This window comes from Danio aesculapii, chromosome 16 (assembly GCF_903798145.1).
Source record: "Danio aesculapii chromosome 16, fDanAes4.1, whole genome shotgun sequence".
NCBI classification, from domain to species: Eukaryota; Metazoa; Chordata; class Actinopteri; order Cypriniformes; family Danionidae; genus Danio; species Danio aesculapii.
The window spans coordinates 30624414-30643720 of NC_079450.1; the positions used below are offsets into that span (position 1 = coordinate 30624414).

The following is a 19307-nucleotide window of genomic DNA, read 5'->3' on the forward strand; positions in this document are numbered from 1 at the left end:
CCCAACTTCAGAAAAGAAATAGACAAAAACGATCATCGAAATGTTTGTGTTTCTACAATAGAAAGAAAATCATAAGAGTAACAACACGAGGGTGAGGATATAATGACGCGGATGTATGCCTGACCAGTGAGCCGTCTGTCAAAAAAGTGCCCTTCTGAATCAAATCAGCAGGATGCCCTTCTGGATCTTTCACTTACTTTGAAGACATACTGACTACACATCTGTAATCTAATTATTTGCCTTAATAGACAATAATATAATTAAGGTGTTTATGTGAAGTGCTTTCATGTAAAAGTTTCCTGTAGTTTTGGGTGACTTTAACTACAGTTCGACAGTTTCACTATTGCTCATGACCATTTCATTCATGCCCCCTTGACATGTGTATTAGACGCAAATACGGAGTAAGGACTGGTGAGTGTTATGGAATTTAATAACGCACGCCAAATGGAAAGAAAAAAACTTCCGCATTTCGCATTGTGTGTTTGTGTGTGTGTGTATGTGTGTGTGTGTGTGTGTGTGTGTGCGGTCCTTTACTGACAGCCACGTGTGGATCTTGTCGAAAAATATGGCGAAAAGCCCTACATGATGGTAATAGTTTGATTGCAGTGTTTACTTCAATAATGCCACTAATAAATGCATACTCCATGTCTTAATTCCATTTCTGTTTAGTTCAGTTATGAGTTAAGTGAAATTAAGGTAATCAAAAATCGCCGTTTCGAGCTTATGTATACCTACAGTTCAAAATTCATGTTTAACTTAACAAACAGTTAGTAAACACAAGTACATCCTATTGAACATAATTTATTTTTTCATCACCAATTATCATAGTAGAACAGTTTCTCAAGCAGTTTGTGATGCATTTTGGAAACAGGAGATGAGCCCCTGGTCTAATGCGCCACCTGGTTTCAGAAACCCATTCTCAAAGACTTTTATTCATTATTTGGGTAGCACACATACTCTGAATGCCTTTGGCAGAATTCAAATGAACCCATTTAATCTATATTAATTCCAAGATTTAAAAAAAAAATTTATCTATGCCCACACATAATATATATATATATATATATATATATATATATATATATATATATATATATATATATATATATATATATATATATATATACACATATATATTTAATGTCTAATCATACAGTAATCTAATTATATTAAAAGTATCCACACAAACAGATTTCTATATTTTTTAATGTAGTTCACAATAAATATGTATCTATTTTACAAAATAAAGTAAACTGCACACAACAAAATTAGGTTTATTAAAGAACTGTGTTTTAATAAAGGGAACTGAAATGTGGCAGAAATTATTTTGGCAGCAGAGGTCGGAATGCATTTGAACATTTCTTAACAACATGATTAAATCACTTTTTTTAAAAATAAATTTTACTTCCATAAACAGATTCTCATTTCAATCTGTCATGGCAGACAATTATTAGTCAATCTTGCATCAGACCAAGAAATTTAGAGCATATTCAATTATATATATATGATGAAAATCATATATATAATGCCTTCCTGGTGTATTTTATGACTTATTCTTGTTTTTTGTATTTGCTTGTTTTCTAATTTATCAAAATGTTTTGTTCTTTTTTTTATTTTTTTATTTACATGATTTTGATGCACAAAATAAAGCTACTACTGTCATCATTCCTTCATCACTAAAAGTAAACTGACCTGTCCCAAATGATCTGTGTCTGACAGAAAAAAACAGCTCTATAAGTCTGGAATAACAACAAAAATCAACAAAACAATCAAGAAAATAAATAAATCTGCAATGAACACTGTGGTGTCTGGATGATTTAATGACATTAATTGTAAAAGACGCAAAACTTCACTTACATATTTGGATATTGTTTGCAAAAAACAGCTATTAGTGATGAGAAAAAAAACAAGATACGAGAGAGGCGCCTTCGACAGTGAGTTCGAAGAGGTCAAGAATGATATACTAAATTGGGCCAGTTTTCTGCTGACAATAAAGGATGGTCCAGATGACACTTCTAACCAACTACAACCAAAAGCTGGAAGAAGCCTGGGAACGTTATCTTCAAAGGAAGATATTCCAAGCCAGCTAGGAAATAAGACAACCCTGACAGACTGCTCAAATGTTGATTAAGATTTTAGAGATATACTACAGACTATCTTTTTAAAGATATACTCAATCACAGTGCTCATAATAATTGAGTACACCCCATTTTGAAAATGAATATTTTTCTCCATTTCTCAGTGAATATAGGCAATGTATTTTGGTGCATTTAAACAAAACAGATATATTAAACACATATATTTATTACAATTGTAATTTAAAAAAGTGCATTAGTTTATACGATTTAAAGTAAAGTTTTCTATTTATTTTAAAATATTATTAAACAAATTAGAAAATTACCCATGGCAACTTTAATGTAGGGCGTCGCGGTGGGTAGCACTGTCGCCTCACAGCAAGGAGGGTCAGGGTCAGTTGGCATTTCTGTGTGGAGTTTGTAAGCTCTCCCCGTGATCGCGTGGATTTTCCGGTTTCCCCCACAGTCCAAAGACATGTGGTACAGGTGAATTGGGTAAGCTAAATAGTCTATAGTGTGCTTGAATGAGTGTGTATGGATGTTTCCCAGTGAAGGGCTGCAGCTGGAAGGGCATCCGCTGCGTAAAACATTTGCAGGATAAACTGGCAGTTCATTCCGGTGTGGTGACCCCAGATTAATAAAAGGACTACGCTGAAAAGAAAAAGAATGAATGAATGAATGAATTTTAATGGAATATAGTTTGGTATATTTACCTTCGGCCAACGGCTATCAGTGATATTTGGTTTTTGAGCCTTCATACGAAAGAATTTAGACTTGACCACAGCATTTGACCCTCTGTTTTTGACTGTACCTTACTCCAAAAATAAAAGCATTATGTGTAAACTTTTCACCAAACTTTAAAAACAGCTGAGAGAGAGAAAACCTTTCACACTAAAAAACTGTTTAATTAAAATTAAAACCTCAGAGAGCAAAATGCAACCATTACAAAATATCTATCCGATCACCAGACATCCCCAATTTAACAATACCATCTCCACCTTACATAACATACACTTCATTCACGCACCATTTAAATTAAAATCGAAGGCAATGAAAATGTCAAAATCTCTATAATTTACTCTAATATCCATTCTACGAGTTTTTCCAAACGGATATTACCTTGACCAACTCTCTATGTTGTTTGGAATATTACCTTGGTCTCTGCAGCATCCATTCAGTGGGCCTCTTGAGCTGTGAACATCCATCCAAACTTTTCCTCAGAGCAAATTTTACAAACTACCTGTGCTGATGTAACAGAGCTCATAAAGTGCATTAGATGAGACACTACACATAATAACAGTCACATCACATACTATCAAACCTCCATCCATCAATCAATCCACCTTCCCTTACCAGCAGCATCCCCAAAGGTGAAGATCCACAGGTGTGTCACCACCATCATCCCCAGGGGAAAACCCCAGCCCTGCTTCATGACTTATTCCAAAAAACCAATGACCATCACATTGATCAACTTCACAGGACCAGCCCACTTCTCTCCCATTGGTGGAAGTGCACTGTGCAGTATGTAAATCAGAAAACGTCACTTCCCGTCTTCCTGTGCGCCATGTTTTTCAGCAGGAGTGGGCTGATGTTTCAGTGAGATTTCATCAAAAGTGGGCAATCCTGCGCTCGCTTCGTATTTCAGCAGACCATCGTCAGTCCGCCGGGAAAGGCGGGTCGAGCGCTACCTGAACGCTCCGGACGATGAAGTAGCCGCTTTAGGAGCGCGCGCCTTTCTAGTGACGCCGGAAGAAAACGGACGCGCGCAGACATTCATCCACTCATCTGTGCCAGAACACTGAAGGTAGACACTGATTCAGGATACGCCTCATAATCATTCACACTTCAGATTATCAATGACATGTCCAGGCGTCTCTTTAAGTTAATACAACTTTAAAGACTCGAGTTGTTTTAACAATAGTAGTGGTTTCTGATCTGAAATCCGGCTTGCTAGGTACATAGTTACAACTAGCTGTGTTTATTATAACTATGTTATAGCTAGGCCTCAGTTTAATTCAGAAGTCGCTTCAATCTGCATTTTACTCGCATTTAAGGCTGAATTTGTGGTATGGTGTTCATTTATATGACGGAAACAAACAAGTTGTATTTAATTTCGTTTACAGGTTCAGCAAAATGTATCAGATCCCAGTGAAGAACCTTACCAAACTCAGACGACCGAGGAAACGGGTCAAAAGTATTTTGTGTGACATCGGGATGCAGCAGTGTCAGGATATGCTGGAGGTAGATTACTGTAGTTCTGATCTTCTGGTTGGCTGGCAGATTTTCCTGATGACGTTTTACTGTCTTTTTGTTTAGTTTCTCTACTGTCTTTGTGCTTTAGGAAGTTTATCCAGGAATTTCACCAGATAACTTTTAACTTTTATTTAATGTTTACAATGTAAATCCAATTAAATCCACTTATTTGGTAAACAAAGCAAGTCTCATATAATATCTCTTCTAAAAGACAAAAAATATTACTTTACAAACTGTATTGTAAATATTAACATTTTAATATTATTGTTATAATATCACAATAACATTAGTGAAATTAATTTAAAAACTGAATAAATATAAATTTACACACATTTACGTAAATACATTGTAAATACATTGTAAATACATAGACTCAATCATGGGCTAAAAATCTGTGGATTTCTGCATGCACAGATTCCATGTGGGCCTACTTATAACTTACGGCAGGAATGTCAAACTCAATTCCTGGGGGGCCACAGCCCTGCACAGTTTAGTTCCAACCCTAATTAAACACAGCTGATCAAGCTAATTAAGTCTTTCAGTCTTGTTTGAAACCTACAGGGAAAGGCTGATTTATACTTCTGTGTCAAGCCCACGCATATGCTACGGCACAGCCTAGGCATTGACGCATGGCCCTATGCAGTGGCCATCGGCGTCACTGACGTGCACCTCTCAAAAAATTTAACTACACGTCGCAACGATGCGTAGTGCAAGCTCTGTGATTGGTCGGCTTGGTAGCACTGACGAGTCTGGGCGGGACCGAGATCCGCGCGAGCCTGATGGAGCGATTGTTTACAAGTGTGGAGTCCCGTGAAGGAGCTCCGGATGAAAAGTTTTGTTTTGTGTTTAGCTCATGGTTAAAGTTGTTGCACGTCTGCCGGTTCCTGCCTCAAAATTAGCGAGTTTAAGCCACTTGTACATTAAGGAAGCGTTCAGAAAAAACAAAAACACCAGCGAAGAAACTCGACACAGAGGAACATAAACACCTCACTGCCAACTAGCGTTTCGGAAGTGTTATTGCAGAACAACAGAAACGCAGCGCAGAAATATAAATGCATGGCTACGTGCGTTGCATGCGCCTTGGGTCACGCCGATCACTTGATGCAGAAGTATAAACCAGGCTTAAGTGTGTTGAAGCAGGGCTGGAACTAAACTGCAGGGCTGCGGCCCTCCAGGAATTGAGTTTGACATCCCTGGCTTACGGCATTAGTTCAATTCTTGTCTTTTGCTTTGAAACTACACAGTCTTGTAAAAAGTTATTTTTTAATGCAAGAACTAGTGGGCTCTTAAAATCCTGGAGGATCTGACAAACAACCAACTTTTTTTTTTCTTTAAAAGTGTTTTTATTGAACATTTTAGATATGAAACGTATCTAAAGCTGTACAAATAGCCTTTCCCTTTTTTTCTTCATTTTTTTGCACAACAAACAAACAAAACCCGTCGCACACATATACATTTAGATTCTATTAAAATAAATGAATGATATTAAAATAAAATACAAATAAATAATAACATTAAGTTCAACATATTTCACTCTTATATATAAAAGGAAAGAAAAGAAAAAATTAAATAATAAAAAATAAAAAGGAAAAGGTTCTACTCTTCTAAGATAATTGATGGGTCTATCTTCTTTGTGTGATCTACAGTGCATCCGGAAAGTATTCATAGGGCTTCACTTTTTCCACATTGTTTTATATTACAGCCTTATTTCAAAATGGATTTAATTTATTTCCTCAAAATTCTACACACAATACCCCATAATGACAATGTGAACAAAAGATTTTTTTTATTTTTTTTTGAAACCTGAAAAATCACATGTATATAAGTATTCACAGCCTTTGCTGTATGCTCTAAATTGAGCTCAGGTATATTCTGTTTCCACTGATCATTCATGAGATGTTTCAGCAGCTTAATTGGAGTTCACCTGTGGTAAATTCAGTTGATTGTCAAACCTGGGACAGGTGTATACCTTTTCAAATCATGTCCAGTGCATGTCAAAGCACAAACCAAGCATGAAGACAAAGGAATTGTCTGTAGACCTCCGAGACAGGATTGCCTCAAGGCACAAGGCTGGGGAAGGTTACAGAAAAATTTCTGCTGCTCTGAAAGTTCCAGTGAGCACAGTGGCCTCCATCATCCATAAGTGGAAGATGTTTGGAACCACCAGGAGTCTTCCTAGAGCTGGCTGGCCATCTAAGCTGAGTGATCGGGGGAAAAGGGCCTTAGTCAGGGAGATGATCAATAACCCGATGGTCACTCTGTCTGAGCTCCAGCGTTCATCTATGGAGAGAGGAGAACCTTACAGAAGGACAACCATCTGTGCAGCAATCCACTAATCAGGCCTGTATGGTAGAGTTACCAGACGGAAACCACTCCCTGCCTGGAGTTTGTCAAAAGGCATCTGAAGGACTCTCAGACCATGAGAAACAAATTTCTCTGATCTGATGAGACTAAAATTGAACTCTTTGGAGTAAATGCCAGGTGTTAATTTTGGAGAAAACCAGGCACCGCTCCTCACCAGGCTAATACCATCCCTACAGTGAAGCATGGTGGTGGCAGCACCATGCTGTGGGGATGTTTTTTTAGCAGCAGGAACTGGAAGACTAGTCAGAATAGAGGGAAAGATGAATGCAGCAATGTACAGAGACATCCTGAATAAAAACCTGCTTCAGAGTGCTCTTAACCTCAGACTGGGGCGACGGTTCATCTTCCAGCAGGACAATGACCCAAAGCACACCGCCAAAATATCAATGGAGTGGATTCACAACAACTCCAGTGAATGTTCTTGAGTGGCCCAGCCAGAGCCCAGACCTAAATCCTATTAAACATCTCTGGAGAGATCTGAAAATGGCTGTACACCATCGCTTCCCATCCAACTTGATAGAGATTGAGAGGTACTGCAAAGAGGAATGGGCAAAAATTCCCAAAGACAGGTGTGCCAAGCTTGTGGCATCATATTTAAAAAAACTTGTGGCTGTAATTGCTGCCCAAGGTGCATCAACAAAGGATTGCGCAAGGGTGAATACTTATGTAGATGTGATTTTTCAGGTTTTTATTTGTAATAAATTTGCAACAATTTCAAAAAATCTTTTGTTCACATTGTCATTATGGGGTATTGTGTGTAGAATTTTGAGGAAATAAATTAATTTAATCAATTTTGGAATAAGGCTGTAATATAAAAAAAATGGAAAAAGTAAAGCGCTATGAATACTTTCAGGATGCACTGTAAAATAGGTTGCCAAGTGAGAAAAAGCAAACATATCATTACAACCTCTTATAGTATATCGTATTTTTTTCTAAGGTCAGGTGGTGTAGAATTTCCATAAGTCATTGCTTTAAAGTTTGGAGGAAATTTTTCCTTCCATTTGAGCAATAAGTAAGTAAGGATTGTATTGAAAATATTGGAATTATGGCCTCAGGTTCTTTATCTTTTTAATGCGTCAGAGAAAAATGTAAATATTTGCTGCAAGAAATCCTTTAATTTTGAACGAGCCTAAAACATGAGATATGAGTTGGTTTACAATCACCTTTATTTTTAAAGATTTATTTTTGGCCTTTATTAGATAGGACAGTATAGAGACAGGAAGTGAAGCTTAAGAGAGAGAGAGAGGGGGGGGGGGGGGGGGGGGTATCCTCGAGCTGGAATTCGAACTCGGGACGCCCTGACGTGCTTCTGCACCATATGTCTGCTCGCTAACCACTAGGTTATTGGATCTATTAGGATGTATTGGTTTTAACGTCCCACCAGTGGAAGGCCACAAATTGCCAGTAGAGACCTACAGGAACCAGTAGTTTCCGTTACAACCAATTTTCATTAGAAGCATTATAAATTTTGTGAAGGATTTTAGTTTTTGTTTGTTTGATGGTTTCCAGCTGGATGATATTACAAAAATAAAATCTAAATTTATTATTAAAATTGAAATCGTGACATGACAGATGCAACAACAGCTTGTTTTTCATATATTAAGATTTGTGAAATGCTTCCAAGTGAAACACATTTTCAATGAGAGGCAAAGAGCACAACAGTCAGTACCAGAAATAAACTCCATTCGGATCTTGATTTTTAACAGTAGCTGATATTCCTTTAGTGACAAACCTATTGTAAATTGAAGATGATTTTGAGTGAAGTTTAATATTAAACTAGTTTCGAGAGGAGCACGTGCTCATGATTGACCCAGCTGGCCCACATTAGCTAATCACAATCCTCCGATCAAAGGATCCCAAGTCACTATATATATATTCTCATTTCCTTTCTACAACTATCTTCGTCTGGAAGAAACCCCCCTCTTCCTCTTCTTCCACCTTTATCCAGAATGGATATGGAGTGACTAGCACTGTTGCCTCACAGCAAGAATACCAATGGCTCCAGGTCCTTGCTGCGCCATAAGGTATTTCTGTGCGGAGTTTGCATGTTCTCCTCGTGTCTACGTGGGCTTTCCTCCCACCATCCAAATATGCTCTATATTATAGACAAAGTAAGCCTAAGTCTTTTTTCTAAATTTCTTACTCTCAGGAAGTTAACCTTAGCCCCAGCAGCAGGGGAGTTTTGAGATCGACCTGAGTTCAGTCTCCCCTCACCCTGCGAAAGCGAGGGAGCCCTGGGCCAGAGGATCACTTGAGCTCAGGGCTTTCTCCCGGGACAGCATGCCAAACAAGCTATTTACATATCATGAGCTAAGTGTGAATTCTTGAAAACCCACAGTTTAGCATGTATTCAACTTATTCTTAAATCAGCTGTTTAATTGCAGAATTCACATAGAAAACCTACATTATCCATGGTGCTGTACTTCTTTTTGTTTAAGTGGTTTACGGCCATTTTGCATCAAATGAATGTTTGTAATGCTGTGATTCACCTTTTTGCAAGTTATTTTGATTTATGGCTTAAAATGCTTTAACTAAAACTTCTTTAAAGTCCCTGTGGTAAAAATATGTCTGGAACAGTCACTGTTGATAATGCTGTTCGTATTTGTTTAAGTTTAAGCAAAATATATTTTAATAATAATCTACAAAGATATAAGGCTTTAATGAAAACTTAAAATCATTATGGGGGGGGGGAAAGCCAGGAATGGGCACTGAAAATAAAGGAAGTAGGCACTAATGCACTCTTATGAAAAACTGTTGGAGTTTAAGCAGAATGTTATATTTGAATGATATTAAACACAACAAATAAATATGAGGACACACCCACTATATAAACTATCTGATATTAGCTATCTAATCTGATATCCAAGTATCTGATTTTGCTTTATTACATTTATCAATATCAATCAACATTGAATATTCAATAATGCATTCTCATTTGATCAACTTTTCCTGTAGATGATGACAAAAATGTTTATTTAATCAATGGATGTCTTTTATAGTTTCATTTATTTTTTTATTATTATTTTTTTTAAAGATTTATCTTTGGCCTTTTTGCCTTTATTAAGCAGATAGGACAGTTTTACAGACAGGAAGCGAAGTGGGAGAGAGAGAGGGGGTAGGGATGGGAAATGTCCATGAGCCGGGATTCAAACTCGGGACGCCCTGAAGTGCTAATGCACCATATGTCAGCGCGCTAACCACTAGATATTGTACTGACTAGTTTCATTTATAATGTTGTGGTGTAAAGCATTAAACATTTCATTTTTTTTTTTTCACAGAATTATTTTTTTTTACATTGATATCCTTAATTCTGCTAATGATTTTTTCTTTATATCCCCCAGACATATAAATGTTTTGATGCTGGTGATGCAAGCTTTGACAACACAGAATGGGATGATTTCACTGACGGTCATGTTGGCAAAAAGAAAAAAAAGGTGATTATGTACATAACATTTGTTTTCATGTTTTAAACGCATTTGGCACCTCTTTATGCTTTACAGTTTTTCACTGTACACATTATTAGTAAACATAATTTAAACCCATATTAATTATGATGTTGCATTCCTTTCTCAGTATCCATACCGAAGCCAAAGTCTGTGCTGCAGTCTGTGTTGGTACTCCAGCCGGTCGGTGCCCACATTCAGAAGCCACATCCATCGCTATCACTGGAAAAATCTGGATGGGGCCTGTTTGTTAATGTGCCCCTACTGCCCGTTTGTCAGCTCTCCAAAAGTCACAGAGCAACACATTCAGTTTTTCCACATGCTGCCATCAAGAACCCATCAGAGCCACCCTAGCCACACTTTGGCCCACACACCGAAAACCATATCAGTTACAGTTTCTGCTGACGCCGCAGACGACAGATACACTTGCGCGACCTGTGGTTATCATGACTCTTTATTATATGTGATGAAGAAGCACGTCCTGGTAAACCACTTTGCCACGTTGCTGGATCGCTACTTTGGCCTTGGGTCGGAAAGTGCACCAATGGCTGGTCCGCAGATACGTGATGGCGCACCTGTCAAATATCACTGCAAACTGTGCAAACTGCCAGCAGAGACCATTGAACATTTACTGTACCATATTTTGAGTTCAGAGAAGCACAAGGAGCTACACTGGCAAATAATGCCTTGTATAATTGAAAAAGAATGCATGAACCAAATGGCTGGGCTGCAGAATCTGCTGAACCTTGCACCTAAATCGATGCAGCCAGTCACGCTGTTTGCAAGACCGAACTATATGCCACAACAGACGCAACAAACCAATGGAAATGGCACAGTTCTTCTGGCCGGCCCAAGCAATGCGGCTGCTCTGTTTTGCTCTCCTGGTGCAGGCCAGATGTTTTTATCTCCACAAACTCAAGCTCTGCTTTCAGGCACGACTGTGGCTGCGCTTCAGAATGCTCAGCATTCACAGTCCCATGGCGGGATGTCCCAAGTTCTGCCTACCTCTCCAGTAGTCAAACCCCTTAATATGGTAATGCCAAACATGCCACAGAACACACCCAAGACGGTACCCATCACGATGACTGTGCCCAGGCTACCACCGCCCCAGCAAGCACCGCAGGTTCTTTTTCCTCCTGGCGTCCAGGTCAACCTCCCTACCGAAATGGGTGTACGTTCACCATTTCTTGTTACTCAAGGTCTTCAGCTGAACCAGTCAGTTCCCAGAGCTCCCCTCATCACCTCGCAGTCTGTGCGTCTCATTCCCACAGGCAACAAAGTCAACGGTGTCCCGACCTACACTCTAGCACCCGTTCAAATGACGGTTCCCGTCCATGGCGGACCCCCTCAAATGGTACTAGCGCAAAACCAGATTAGCCAGCCTCCAAATTCAGGGCTCATGCCTCCAGTTCAGAGGGCAATGAATAAAAATTCCAGACCGAATGAACTTGCTGTGCAGGCGCCGTTTTTGAAGAAACATGATAATCAAACTGTCAAGTGCCTGAGGTGCAAGATTTTACTGACAGAGCAGGGTATTTTCCAGCATTTGTTGCACGGCTTGAAGTGTCTGTTCTGCCCTCAGATGTTCTACTCCTTCAAGCAGATAATGGAGCACAGCAAGAAAGAGCACAGTCTGAAAATCAAAGACAACCGACTTTACATAAAGGAGCAGTTTAGTCTCGACTGTGATGATGAGGGCAACCTCATGTTTAGCACTTTTAATCTGAACACGGATGTGCCTAAAGATCTGCTTGACAACCGAGAGCTTAACCTTGCACTGGTCACCAGTACTAAAGACAAGATTTACATAAAAATGTATCCAGACAAGGCAGAATACACAACTATGTTGAAGTCGGCACCAAACGCCTGTCCATTTTGTCAAGTAAAGCTCCAGAACCCTGAAGACTACGAGCTCCATCTTCAAACGAAACACCACATAGTTCCCACCATCCATGCAATACTAAAAACGCCTGCATACAAATGCATATATTGTTTTGGGGTGTATACTGAAAAATCAACACCTAAAACTATCTCCATTCATGTGCAACGGTGTCGTTGTGCTCCTAAAGCCGTGAAGGAAGCGGAGAGGAAACTGAATCCTGATACATCTGAATCTCAAGACGGTGATGTATGCAGCTCTGTACAGATGCCCGCTTCTTCAGACGTGACCTTCCAGGGGGCACCTGAATTTCCCAAGCCAAAGAAAGAAGCTGTCACTCCGAGGAACAGGAGAAGGAACACAAAGGCTTCCAAGACAGGAACTCCAGTCCCCGAAACCCCAGTTACGCTGGTCTTGGAACCAATGGGAATGGAGAGGACATCATTTGAGGACAGAAAAGACTTCCTTTCACAGTACTTCCACAGAAAGCCATACGTGACAAAGACAGAAATCGAACTGCTCGCTTCCCGTTTGTGGATAAACAAGGCAGACGTGAAGGCGCACTTCAACAGCAAGCTCACCAAGTGCTTGAAAGCGATTCAGAAGAAGAGGGTTTGTGTACGTCTCGGGTTTAAAATGACTGAAGTGAACAAACTCAAGCACAAGCTCTTCATTCCTGAGGTAAAGCCTGTTAAAAGGAAAGACCCGAATGAGGTAAACATCAGCAGCCTTGTTCCAGTGGTGACTGTTAAAACAGAACAAGTGGATGCAACGACACAACATCCCCTCTTCATCCCGGAGGTACCAGTAACTATTAAAAAAGAGGAGGAAGTGTGTGAAATGGAGCATGGCTTCATCATCCAAGAGGTGACTGTTAAACAAGAAGAAGTGAATGAAATGGAAGATGAGCTCTGTACAAATGGCTAATCGTGTTTTCGAGATGAATTATGTTTGTATACAGCATGTTGCGAAATGTTTATTTAAAAATACTTGATTCACACTTATAAGGAGGTTTGCCTCTGGGCATTGGTGTATGGAAAAAGGGGAAGCTACTGCAAAGACTTTACAATTTTGTATTTTTGTTGTATATAGTTCATATGATGATGACATTAAAAGGTTTTTATTACATATCTCTATTGCAAGAAAAAAAAACAACACTCGGGTTTCCCATCTTTTATAGTCATCTTTTTTTGTTGTTTAAAACGTTTGTAATTTAAATTTGGGGACATCAGTAGTGATAAAGTTCTGCATTTAACATTTTTATGAGTACTGTACAGAGAATGAAGGCTTTGGTCAACTAACTATTATCATTAACTTGCGAATTAGGCAGCATTTCATCCCTTTGAAAGGGACACTTTGTTGTTTTCATGTTCATTTCCCCCCCTCATATAATACACCGTTTCAATTTCAGACATGTGGAAAAAAAAAAACAAGTGCCTCCGTGTCTTATTTAAAGTTTGCAGTTGTATTTGGCTGTTGGAATAAACGTGACTAAATATTAAAGATGTGTGGTTTACTCTAGATAAAACTGGTTGTGATGTTGAACATGAAGATATTTTGATGGGCACTTCAGAATACAGTGAATATTATTTCAACTCTTAAGGTTTAATTTTCTTATTTAAATTTCTATTTCAAAGCAGAAAATTATATACAGTTGCAGTCAGAATTATAATTTTTTCGATTGTTTACAGAACAAATCATTGTTACACAATAAATTGCTTAATTACCCTATTCTGCCTAGTTAACCTAATTAACCTAGTTAAGCCTTTAAATGTCACCTTGAAAATATCTAGGTAAATATTATTTACTGTCATCATGGCAAAGATAAAATAAATCAGTTGTTAAAAATTAGTTATTAAAACTATTATATTTAGAAATGTGTTGAAGAAATTTTCTCTCCGCTGAACAGAAATTGGGGAAAAAAATAAACAGGGGAGCTAATAATTCTGACTTCAACTATATATATTGAAATCAGCGGCTACCAGATTCTGACATCCTTCAAAATGTGCTATTTTGTTTAACACTCAAACAGGTTTGAAACAAGTGAAGGGAGAGTAAATGATGGCAATTTTCATTTTTTGTGTGGACTATCCCTTTAAAAGCCTGTTTTAATGTTAATCTATTCTACTACATGCTCAAAATATAATTTCTTTAGGCTTGTTTGTTAACAATTATAAAAAAAAAACTCCAATTTGTTAGTCTAAGCTAAACTGACCATGATATCGCTTTATATAACTTTATATTGCAATTATCACAACACGAAGATGATTTAAATGATTACTCAAATGATTTACCTATAGGTCATTTATTGCTACGTTTTAAACACACCCATAACAGAATCTTCACATTTATTTTATTATACTGTTTACATAATAATAATAATTTCTTACATTTATATAGCGCTTTTCTAGACACACTCAAAGCTCTTTACACATTGGGGGAACCAGTGTGCAGCATCCACCTGGATGACGCAACAGCAGCCATATTGCGCCAGAACGCACATCACACACCAGCTGATTGGTGGATAGGAGACAGAGGGATGAAGCCAATTATGAAATGGGGATGGTTAGAAGGCCATGATGGACAGAGGACAGTGGGCAAATTTGGCCAGGATGCTGGGTTAAACCCCTACTCTTTATTTTTAACATTTTTTTTTTTAAACGACCACAGAGAGTGAGGATTAACGTCTCATCCGAAAGATGGTGCTCACTGAGCAGTATAGAGTCCCTATTAATATACTGGGGCATTAGGACTCTCTTGAGCTCTCACTAAGACCACTTCCGGCAGCAACATAGCCTTCCCATGTGGTCTGACCGGGCACAGCCCTGCTTAGCTTCAGTGGACGACCATGTGAGAGTTGCAAAGAGCAAGCTGCCGGCGTAGAAATAGAAAATGTACTGTTTTCACAAGTATGTAAATGCTAAATCAGCCAACCACTGCAGCATGTTTGACAGTACTTAATAAAAATTGGATTAAATTTAACTTTTTTATAGATATGGCAAATGTAATTAATGTTGTTAAAGCAAACATACTATGAAAATAGTGACGAGTTCAACAAGTGCATTCTGAAAGTACAAAAGATTCTGCAAACCTGTAAATATTTAGTAAGAGTAAAGTGCCATCCCTGGTGTAAAAAAAATTATGATTATTATACGAAAACATTTTCAGAGATTTTTTCAGAGAAATACACCGCCTCAGTCCTATATTTTTATCAGTACCAGTATGTCTACACTCAAAACATATTCTTGCTTGTTCAATCTACTCATGTAAAATAAGCTTAAACACCAATTCTTAAAACACAATACAACTTAATTGTTTAATGTTGAATCTACTTAAATTTGTGAAGTTAATTTAGTTTGTGTTGGGACAACCTGAATAAACTGTATGGAACACTGAATTTTTTTGACAATGTAGTAGGCCTAAAAACTATGTTTGCTTCAAATCAAGTATGTGATTGTTGTGATTTACCTCATAGGCTGTTTTTGAATTATGGCTTAAAATTCTTACACCAAGGGCACTGGTGTTATCCATTGCCTTCTAGATTGGCCAACAAATTGACGTCACATGTCTGCATAATGTTGCTTCATAATGAAGGAGACCCAACAAAATCTCCTTATCTTTTCTAATAATGACATACAAAATTCAGGAGTCAATCACTTAAGAGTTTTGTTTGCTATTTAATTAACAGACATTTCATTAGTTTTATTAGGATATTATCCTAATTATTAAAACTGCATGTCAATTATGCAACTTTATTTAGGCCTTAAAAATACTGTACAATGGAAATCAGTTTACATTTACTGATAGGCAACTTAAACAAAAGTCTCCCTATCAAAAGTTAACCATGATTTTATTACCTAAAGGTATAGTATGTTTGCATTAATTTAACCATGTTGCAAAACCTAATAATTGTGGTTACCGCATGATTTGACTACAATAATCATGTTGTTTGATTACATGATTACATTTTTAAGGAGCCATGACCAGTATTATGAAAATGTTTCTAAAATCGCCGTCGTCGATCGACTGAATCTGAAATCAACTCTTACAGCCTTGCTTTCAGACAAGTTTAGTCGATTCCGAGTTTCTATCGCGAGTAGGAGGTGATCATGTTGGCTGTCAGGAGAGTTTTTTGTGCTAAAGAATGGACATTTAGTCGACATACGACTGCAACAACAAGCGTGTTCTGTACAGTGACAGCACGACCCTACAGACTAGCTAACCAGCGCGTGTCCTTGTCTGTTTTACATAAGGAAAGAAGCCTTCACACCTCAGCCTGTCTTTCTGGAGCTAATAAACTGATGAAGATGCTGGCCAAAAAAAAGTAAGTCTGTTGTTAATAAATAAACAAAGCTACTGTGGTTTTGATTAGGAAGACTAATGGGCTTTATTCTTCTTTATAGGAAGAAACACTGGTACGAAACTCCTCTACGTGTAAGAGTTTGGTTTAACATTCACTAATACTAATGTGTTATCTACTTCAACATTATATTTAGTTTTTTAAATATTGTAAATGTTTGTTAACAATAATGCTGTAACTAGTATGATAAACATCCTGTTTTAATGCACTTTGCACATCCAGACCACAAATTTGAGTCAGTCTGGTTTTCTGAAGCCCCCAAAGCGAAATGAGGGGGACAGTGTTCGTGTGAGGACTCTAAACATCATCATCTACAAGACAGTGACAGACTTGCTGAGCTCCTATGAGCTCAACTCCGAGATCAGTGCCTACAATGTGGAAATCTCTAAAGTAGGAACTCAACCTTCTTCTTTCCAAGCATTAATTAATTATAGCCCAGAGGGCATAGTTCACTAGAATACTGTTATAATCGCTATGATTTAAAGAGAGATATCGGGAAATTTCTGCATCCAGAGTTATTTACTGTGCTACAGAGTTACATTATCATGCAAATCATAGACTAAATGCTAATAAACGGCTTCTCATATAGCCATTTCGCATAGTACAATGTGCAAGGATCCATCAACACACTTAACTCAGGATAAGGAAGTCACTGCAGGACTACACAGGGTTGGCTGGAGAATGCATGCAAAAAGTGTGTTTGGGTTGTAAAGGAAAGTTTATCTTGTTTAGCCATAGTTAATTGAAAAAGTTTTAAATACTTCAGCTGACCCCCCATTCGAGGTTTTTTTAAACGCGACTATGGTTTAGATCAGTGTTTCTCAACCACGTTGCTGAGGACCACCAACATTGCATGTTTGGTGGATGTCTCCCGCATCTGTCTCACCCATTTCAGCTTTGCTAATGAGCTGATGATGTGAATCAGGTGCGTTTGATTAAGGAGACATGGAAAATGTGCATTGCTGGTGGTCATCCGGGAACGTGGTTGAGAAACACTGATTTATACCGCAACACCTTTGTATTTTCCTGGGCGACATGCCTGGTTTATCACGTGACATGGCGTAGACCCATGCACTGCAGTGGAGAGATTAAATATCTGTTGTGAATGATAAACATCGTCAGATTACATGTCAAATTATTATAGTTGTCGTCTTCCATAAACATCAGCTTGTATTTTACAAAGCACAAATGTTTTGTTTTGTAATAAACATGTACTCAAATGTCAGCAACACAAAGTAGATTAGAACTTGTAAGCTGATCAGTAACATTCTGATTGTATGCTGCATGAACCAACCTAGACTCATCACACCGGTAGATTTTCTCTGTCAAAGAGATGAGATTGCTTAGTTTTTTTGTAATGTTGCATCAACGCGTGGTGTTGATTCAGTAGCTCTGCCCATGACACCTCCAGGCACTCTGCTTTTTCCAGAGCGAATTGGAAAGCTGTATTTTATAAGAATTTAAAAAAAGACTTTTTAGAGAAAAGATGGTGCTACTCTATAGGTGCTCAAGATTAATATGAGATTAGGCAAAATGAGTATTTTCTTCTTGAAAAACAAACAAATGTTTTGAATTATGGAAACCTGTTTGGTAATCAGTAACTTTCATTTTATAAAGTATAACCTAACAGACATTTCTCAGATTTTTGTTTAATAATACATATCACAGAAGGTAGAAGTCATTTAGGTGTGTGAATATGAACAGATTTTACATCTTCTTGGGTGAACTGTTTCTTTAATTTCCTCATTACCTTTTATTTTGGTATTTCCTTCAACTATTTTTCTTATTTTAAGGTTTCGCTAACAAGAGATTTCTCTGCTTGTCGAATATACTGGAAGACTAGTTTATCCGCTGAGCAAGACCGGCAGACTCAGCAGGCTTTAGACAAATGTGCTCCTCGCATACGGTGTGCCATTTTTTCATAGTCTGTTTTCCTTTTCTTTTAATGTATTGAAACATATGCATAACTTGGCTTCTTATTTATTCAGGCATCTTCTCATCTCTCACCAACTCATTGGCAACGTTCCTCCTGTGGTGTTTGTCAGAGATAAACAATATGCTGTTGTCACTGAGGTTACCAATCACATATTATTGTTAATACTTTTACAGCAAATTATGCATCTTTTCTGCTAACAAAGGATGAATTTATTTAATCCAAATCATCAATTTTCATATTTTATTGCAATTTAAAATAGAATTGTTTTCTGTTTTATTATTTTAAAGTATATTACTAAGAGAAGTCTTTCAAAAACATCAATAATCTTAATCATTCAAAACGTCTTTACTCTGGTTTATATTATTTTTGATATCTATTTCTATCAGATTGAAAACCTCCTCAAGCAAGCAGATTTTGGTCCAGCTGAAGATAACATAAATCATTCAGCCATCAGTGATGAACGGTAAGAAGAGATTAGCTCAAGTAAAAGTACCTACACTTTATATTATTAGTGTCTAATTTGTATGATCTTCAAAAGGGCCAAATTGCAGCCACTGGATTCCGGTGATAAGAAACGACCTGTTTTGTTCGGTGTTGATCATGACGCTCTGCACAAACAGATTGAAGCCTATAAACGCGAGAAAGGAGCGAGAGACTCGATCATAGAGAATCCTGCTGTAGGAAGACTAACACAAGAGCAGCTGGACATGCTAGCCGACATTAGAAAGCAGAAACTCATAGAGAAAAAGAAACAGAAGTCCAAGCGCATGAAGGATGATGATATCAGCCCTAAAGATTTCCTGTTGTCTAGAAGTCTCGAGAAAGAGGAGCAAGACAACGACGAGGACAGACTGGAAGAAAGCCAGATCGCAGAGCTGATGGAGGAGGATGACCGGAGGCGGTGAAATCAGTGAAGAAAAAAAAAAATCACTTGAACTAATATTTTAAAGTGTGATCTGAGTAATAAAATTTGAAAGTATATATGTGCATATGGTGA

General features: G+C 37.9%; 2 protein-coding genes across 2 annotated transcripts; both read left to right on the forward strand.

Annotated features, from left to right (window-relative positions):
- The first annotated feature begins 3635 nt into the window (after positions 1 to 3635).
- adnp2a (ADNP homeobox 2a) lies at positions 3636 to 13517 on the forward strand. Its single transcript, XM_056475672.1, has 4 exons — positions 3636 to 3879; positions 4199 to 4316; positions 10034 to 10126; positions 10266 to 13517. Exons 2-4 carry the CDS (start codon positions 4209 to 4211, stop codon positions 12939 to 12941), a joined length of 2877 nt encoding a protein of 958 aa, XP_056331647.1. The 5' UTR covers positions 3636 to 3879; positions 4199 to 4208; the 3' UTR covers positions 12942 to 13517.
- A 2546-nt stretch (positions 13518 to 16063) lies between these two features.
- rbfa (ribosome binding factor A) lies at positions 16064 to 19307 on the forward strand. The gene is made up of 7 exons (XM_056475317.1): positions 16064 to 16338; positions 16418 to 16448; positions 16597 to 16764; positions 18168 to 18280; positions 18363 to 18447; positions 18697 to 18773; positions 18849 to 19307. Exons 1-7 carry the CDS (start codon positions 16124 to 16126, stop codon positions 19213 to 19215), a joined length of 1056 nt encoding a protein of 351 aa, XP_056331292.1. The 5' UTR covers positions 16064 to 16123; the 3' UTR covers positions 19216 to 19307.

Bases quoted from the DNA above. Each gene is read 5' to 3' on its own strand.
- adnp2a (XM_056475672.1), top strand. From the start codon at position 4,209: ATGTATCAGATCCCAGTGAAGAACCTTACCAAACTCAGACGACCGAGG. The intron at 4,317-10,033 runs GTAGATTACTGT...TATATCCCCCAG, and splicing joins AGTGTCAGGATATGCTGGAG to ACATATAAATGTTTTGATGC. The intron at 10,127-10,265 runs GTGATTATGTAC...TTCCTTTCTCAG, and splicing joins TTGGCAAAAAGAAAAAAAAG to TATCCATACCGAAGCCAAAG.
- rbfa (XM_056475317.1), top strand. From the start codon at position 16,124: ATGTTGGCTGTCAGGAGAGTTTTTTGTGCTAAAGAATGGACATTTAGT. The intron at 16,339-16,417 runs GTAAGTCTGTTG...TCTTCTTTATAG, and splicing joins AAGATGCTGGCCAAAAAAAA to GAAGAAACACTGGTACGAAA. The intron at 18,281-18,362 runs GTGTGCCATTTT...TTATTTATTCAG, and splicing joins AAATGTGCTCCTCGCATACG to GCATCTTCTCATCTCTCACC.